Source organism: Xiphophorus maculatus, chromosome 8, assembly GCF_002775205.1.
Source record: "Xiphophorus maculatus strain JP 163 A chromosome 8, X_maculatus-5.0-male, whole genome shotgun sequence".
In the NCBI taxonomy this organism is placed as follows: domain Eukaryota; kingdom Metazoa; phylum Chordata; class Actinopteri; order Cyprinodontiformes; family Poeciliidae; genus Xiphophorus; species Xiphophorus maculatus.
Genome location: NC_036450.1, coordinates 4,696,458 through 4,703,194, shown reverse-complemented (window position 1 = coordinate 4,703,194; position 6,737 = coordinate 4,696,458). Strand labels below are relative to the sequence as shown.

At 33.7% G+C, this 6,737-nt stretch overlaps 1 protein-coding gene across 1 annotated transcript; it reads right to left on the bottom strand.

The window, feature by feature from the left end:
• Window positions 1–2,980: 2,980 nt before the first annotated feature.
• tmem203 (transmembrane protein 203) lies at window positions 2,981–4,750 on the bottom strand. The gene is made up of 2 exons (XM_005813126.2): window positions 4,636–4,750; window positions 2,981–3,753 (listed from the first exon to the last, which is right to left on the bottom strand). Exon 2 carries the CDS (start codon window positions 3,626–3,628, stop codon window positions 3,212–3,214), a length of 417 nt encoding a protein of 138 aa, XP_005813183.1. The 5' UTR covers window positions 3,629–3,753; window positions 4,636–4,750; the 3' UTR covers window positions 2,981–3,211.
• Between the last annotated feature and the right edge of the window lie 1,987 nt (window positions 4,751–6,737).

The window sequence follows — 6,737 nt, the reverse complement described above, 5'->3', positions numbered from 1 at the left end:
TCAATCAAAACGGTTGGCATTAAATTCTATATATACTTTTAAATAAATGCGTTTATCGAGCAAACGGTAAACAAATATTAATATTTTTTAAAATAAATTTTATGTAGAAACCATGTAAAATAATTTCATAACAAATATTTATACTAGACAAAAATTGTATTAATAAAAAAGCTTAAAATTGAAAGACGTGTATAATATAGAATTGCTACATAAAGATGAATGAATTTCACAAATTTAATTTCTATAATGCTATATTATGGCCACAATCACAAGTCGACAGCACTAACACTCATTTTATTAAGGTAAAGTTGAGTGGAAGGAAAAACTCACAAACATTTAACTAACTTCTAAAATGCATAATTTGCTAAATCTATTCATTATATGTCAAAGGGCATTTATTTTATTTTATTATTTCATGACTGTTGACACTTTTCTTTAAACATCAAAGTCAGTGGGCGGGGCTAAAACTGCTACAGACAAACTGATTGGTCTGATTTTTTTAAAAGTTATAAATATATTCAATGAATAAAAACATAAATTATATTTTGTGGTAACAACATGCAATATTGTTTTTTATTTCTTAATATTAATACACATTGAAGAAAAATGATGGAAACATAAAAATAAATATGAACAAATGAATGTATTAATGTAGTATTTATGTTTGTAGGTGTTAGGAAGTGTGTGTGTGTGTGTGTGTATGTGTGTGTGTGTGATCCAGTCCAGTGAACAGCTGAGCTGCTCAGTCTGCTGCACATGAATCAGCACTAAGTGGCCATTCCCGGCGCTACAGCAGATTACTGCTGCTCATCAAATATTGATGGCAAAGCCGTAATTAAACGCAGTCCGACCAAAGAGCGCGACGCAAAAATGATTCGGACCCAACCGGGTTATTTCCTCAATCATGGCGGCTTCAAGGACATTAAACCAAAACAAGGAAGTCAACAAACAAAAACACAAATATTTCTGGGAAACATTCAGAGGGACTTTCACTGCGTCACACATGAACTGTTGTTTCAAACATCGACTTATGCAAAAGCTTTGAGCCAGAAAAGCTGGAATACAGGCAGAAACGAAGGATTTAAAGGAGCTCAGGGTTTCGGCAGGTTTGCAGTTTTCTGGAAGTTTGTTCTAAATTAGAGGAGCAGAACTGCATGCCGTCTTTTTGGACATTTTTAGTCAAGATTTATTGACAAACGGTTAACAAAGTATATATATAAAGTATCTGTTCTTCCTTCCATATCACAATCAGGCACTAATGTGCAGCATTTTTGAGTTTCATATAAAAACTTTGATGTATTATTTATTAATTTTTGTTGATTTGATGCAGAAAATCACAACAAAACACAAAGTTTGTGGTTCGAACAGGAAAACATGTAGAAGAAAATTATAAATTATTTTCTTTTGTTTTTAAACTGACATTTAACTTTTGTTTTTTAAAATTAAATGATTTTAGTCAAGTTTTAACAGGATAAATTCACTCATTTTAGAAGTAAATATGTGAAATAAAAAGTATGTGGAGAATAGAGTTTAAAAAGAATAAAAGAAATAAAATAATTTGAAAACATGATCAAAAGCTGTTTTTGGGTGAGTGGCGCCTCCTTGTGGCCAGCTCCTGTCTGTACACCACCACATCAACTTGTTTCTCTTTTTAAATGTTTGTTTTATTTACAGATTTTATACAAATAACCAATGTATACTGCAGCAAAAACCAGAGGAACATAAATATAAACGTGGATTTTTCCTTAAAAATTCAACATATATATATATATATTATTTTACACAGAATTTTACATCAAGTTTTAAATTAAAGGATCCCATAAATACATGCAGAACATTTACAGAGAAACGTCGGGCTGGGCGAGGAGCACAGCGTGGAGGAAACAGAGAGTTTGGTGATTTATGAACCGTTGGCTGCAGAACGGCGACTTCCTGTGGAGAAAATAAAGTTCCTGTTGATTAACTTTACTTATTCCTTACAGATTTAAAGAGACAGTGTCGTGCAAGAGTCTTGAATTGTTCACATTTCTTTAAATTTAACTTTAAAATGAGCCAAACTTTGTTCAAATGCTCTAATTTGTGATATTTCTAAGTTATTTTCTATTTTAATTCTGCTGCAGTATGTTATGTTTTTAATATTTTAGATTTCTATTTTGTTTTTAAAAATGTTAACGCAAACTTTATCAATCAGATTTCAACAGTCGGTGCTCTGCTTAAAGCTTCGACAGTTTTTTGTTTATTTCTTGAGGATGTGACATTCTGATGTGCAGATTTTTAAAAATCAGCTGGTTTAACATTTCAATAAGACATAAAAGCAGATAAAAGAAATTAATATCAGTGTATTGAACACAGATGTTTGGCTGCATGGAAGAGAAATGTAAAGAAATGAGGAATGACTCAAGACTTTTGCACAGAGTTGAGTTGGAGTATCTGTCCTCGAACACAAACAACAACCTGATTGATCGTTTTCTTCTTCTCTGACCCCAAACATGAAGAACTCCTTCACAAAATGTCAAAAAATAAAACATCAATTATATCCATAAATCTCTACGCCGGCGCAGTGGAGCCATCGCAAAAAAAAAAAAGAAGAGATAAAGAGCAGGAAACTTCAGAGATAAACTCACTTTGTAGAAAATTTATCTGATTAATCTCATTTTTTTGGGTTTCTTCTTGTTATTTTTCTTAATTTTTAGATTAATCTCAATTTCTGAGTTCTTTCTCAAATTTTCAAACTGAGATTTTTGAGTTTTTTTCTTGAAATTCCTGAATATCTGAATTATTAAATTTTTATTTACATTTTTTTACTTTACAAAATCAGAGATTTCTGGAAATTTTTTGTGGAATTTTTTTGAGAATTGTAGATTTTCTGATATTTTTTTAAACTTTTCAAACTCAGAAATTGTATATTTTTTCTAGATTAATCTCAATTTCTGAGTTTTTTCACAAAAATTTTCAAATTCATTGTATAAAATTTCTGAAATTTAATTTTTCTTGGAAATTTTCAACTTCTCAAACTCAGAAATGTCAGAGTTCTTTTTTTCTGAAAATTTCAGAGAATCTCAGAATTTGAATTCTTTTCTCTGGAATTTTCAACTTTTCAAACTCAGATTAATCTCAGAATATCTGATTTTTTGTTTTTCTCTGAAACATCCTCCTTCTCTTTCCTTCTTCCCTCCGTCGGCAGTTAATCTCTCGCGGCGCCGCTCTGCCCTCAGTTGACCCGGCAGGCCCGGATCATCAGCAGCTGCAACAGGATGAAGAGCGGCGACACGATGAGGCCGAACCACAGGTCTCGGGCCCGGTCCTGCTCGGCCAGCTTCTGGCACAGCAGAACCTCGCAGACCAGCTTCAGGCTCAGCACCGTCAGCACCCAGAGCAGCCGCAGCACCGCCAGCCGCTTCTCGTTCTCCTGGTACAGCCGGATCGACACGATGGCCGTGAAGTAGGTGCTGAGGCCGTCGGCGGCGAACAGCGGCACGAACACCAGCCACCAGCTGAGCCGGTCGCTCAGCAGGTCCACCCGCAGAGCCACCAGCATGCTGAAGAGCAGCAGCGCCAGCAGGTGGAGGAAGAGTTCGAAGGTAGCGAAGCCCAGCCACTGGACCAGCTCCCTCAGAGAAAACAACATGGCTGACGGACGGACAGAGAACTCCGGGTCAGAGGGGCAGGAGCTCCAGGATGAAGATCTGGAAACTGAAGGCTTCTGGTGCTGCAGAGATCTCCCACCTGATTGGCTACATCTTCTCACCCAGCCTGAGGGGAAAGGAGAGCGAGTCCTTAAAGCGACAGTGCATAAATTTTATAAAAATTTAATTTATTTTTTATATATTTGTTAAAATATGTTGTGACAGTTTGTTATGAGAGATAATCTGAGCTACTATGTCCATCTGAAGAAATGCACTGGCAAAAACAACCAATCAGAACCACGAGGTGTCTTAGCGCTGTCAATCAACCATGTGAATTTGCTGCTAAATGAGCTAATGGCAAACAAACAACTTATAGTTACAGCAAAACCATTTATCTGCTATTATTAGTAATTATTCTAGTTTCAGCTTTCACGACAAGCTATTCTATCAGGAAGAAGCTGCAGCTTGAGAAGCGTCACACAGAGGATGATTCACAGCCTTAAGACCCGCCTCTTGGCTCTGATTGGTTGTTTCTAGTTTGCACTAGAAGAAGGCAGAAAAGCTTGATTTTCTTTCAGATTATCTGTCTTGACATAGCGAAAGTTTCAACAAATATGTAAAAAAACATGTATATATTTTACAAAAGTTACATACTGGAGGTTCATACCCCGTTTCACCAGGTTAGAAAAGCATCAGCAGCAGATATAAAACCTGTTCTCTGTTTCTAACCACACAGGCCAATGAAGTCAGCAACTTTTCCCTCCGTTAGTTCACTTCTACCGGCCACAAAGCAGATATCATGTTCCAGATAATACAGTTTAACTCGAATTAGCTACGACACAGCATCACATTTACGTTTCAACCACCAAACAGCTCGAGGATTCAGAAAAAAACAGCCGAATGCTACAGAATGCTAACCACAGTCATGATTAAGGACTTTATAACAGAAACACAACACGCAAACACGCGTATTCTCAAATATATTCACGGTTATATGGAGTTAATTTACCTCAGAAACTAAGAGCGGCTCTTCTTCTCCATGGAATTACAGATGAAACCGGCAGAACACAACGATGCTAACAAGCTGCTATCATGGTAGCTTCTGCTTCTGCTTCTTCTGCTTCTTCTTTGGCCCTAAACGGCGCCGTTCACCACAGCACTGCTGCCACCTACCGGAGCTTCAGGGTAACGCAAGAATCTGTCCACGAAACGGTTATCAATCCTCTACTGCTATTTTTATTTATTTATTTGTTTGTTTATTTATTTATTCTAAAAAAATTCGGTTTCAATTTAGTTTTATTTGTGCTGACTTTATTTTTATATTTTACCCAAATGTAAAATATAATTACAAGGTGATAAAAACACTTCCATTTAAATATTTAATATTATTTTAATGTTTATTTTATTTAGTTTTTCTACTTATTTTATTTAGATGTTTAGGAATTATTTTTATGTCTTTTCATATTACACATGTATATTTTCTTGCCTGCTTGCTATTTTTTTTATTTAAATCATATGTCAAGTTTGAACTAAAATTAGTATCATATATTTTAATCATTTCCCTTTTTTTGCAGAATTAATAGAAACTAAAATTTAATATAAAAAATACCACTTAATGGATGTCAAATTTTAAAGGAATTATTTTTTTTATATTTAGATTCTCTTTCAGCTGTTCAAATTTCTTCAGTGTCTGTTTGATTCATTCTGATTCACTGATGCAAAAAGCGCTGTCAGTAATACAGATGTTTTACACATCTTTCATGAAAATACCATCAGATTTTATCTTGTTACAAACACAAACATGTGGTTTTAATGATGCAAAATGTGAAAAAGTTCAAAGTCACTGGTCGATTTGATATCACAAGAGAGTAAAATTAAAAGAAATGATCGTATTTAATATTATTAAGACTGTAATGGCAACACACATGTTTAAATATAAAACTGTTACACCAAAAACAAAGTATGATTCTATTGTGAGTCACAGTTAAAGTGAAATTCAACATATTTTAATAGAAAGTTTTGGATGTGTTTGATACAAAAATATTTCTCTAATATATATATTTTACATTTATACCAAAGAAGCTGCCTTAATGGAAAACCGTCTTAATTTTATGTCTAAATTTGTAAATTTAATACTTATTCCCATCGTTAGTACCAGCGTGCCAGGCTTGCCTTAAAAATGTCATGTGGTGCGACCGTGATTTATCTTAAAATAAAGTATTTTCCATGATTTATTAAACATTTTTTATAAGTTTAATTTTACTGAAGGTGTTTTAAAAACAAAGTTTTTAATTTTCTTTGTATTTTTCTGACAATTATGACAGTTTTCCCCCAAAAATGAACCAGTTCCATTTATAATTGTCTTATATTTTTCTTCACCATTTCATCAAACTGTGTTAAAAATAAATAAACTCCAGTCACTTGAGGAAACTGTATTAGTGATTAATATTTCTGCTCCAGAAATTAAATATTCCATTTTTAGTTCAATACATTTACTTTTTAATTGTCACCAAATGATTTATAGAATAAATGTCGGCCAGTAAACGGGTCAAAATCCTTTAAAAAATAAAAATAGTATTACATCCAGTAACAGTACATTACAAAAAACACAAATTAAACACACCAATTTAATTCACATAAAAATTAATGCAGTAATCAACTTTGTAACAAACATTTCAAACAGATCCTCATAAAATCAGAATGTTCAGTAGATTGATTTTATTTTCTGAACTTTTTAAAGTTTTATTTTAAAAACTTAATCAAAACAGAAATGTTCAATCTCCCAAATGTTAGAACAATAATGACAATAGAATAATTCAGTTGAATTGAATTATTTTAAGCAGAACCAAGTATGATAAATAATGTAATCATTCACAAGTTCCCCAAATGTGAGCTTCTTTCAAAACGGAAAAGATTTCAATGAACTTCTAAACCATCATATTACTCCTGGGTAGAGACGCTCCCATCAGGGTTTTTCCTGCCGGTTCTGATCACCATGAGGTCCGATCACTGCCGATCACAGATACCGATCACATGGATTGGCTGTTAATGTTTGGCTTTAGGTAGAAATGCTACTATGTGATCTGGCAAAATGGAGCCATAAAATTTGAA

What these genes read in the sequence shown, in the direction of transcription:
- tmem203 (XM_005813126.2), bottom strand. Translation starts at nt 3,628, where the DNA reads ATGTTGTTTTCTCTGAGGGAGCTGGTCCAGTGGCTGGGCTTCGCTACC.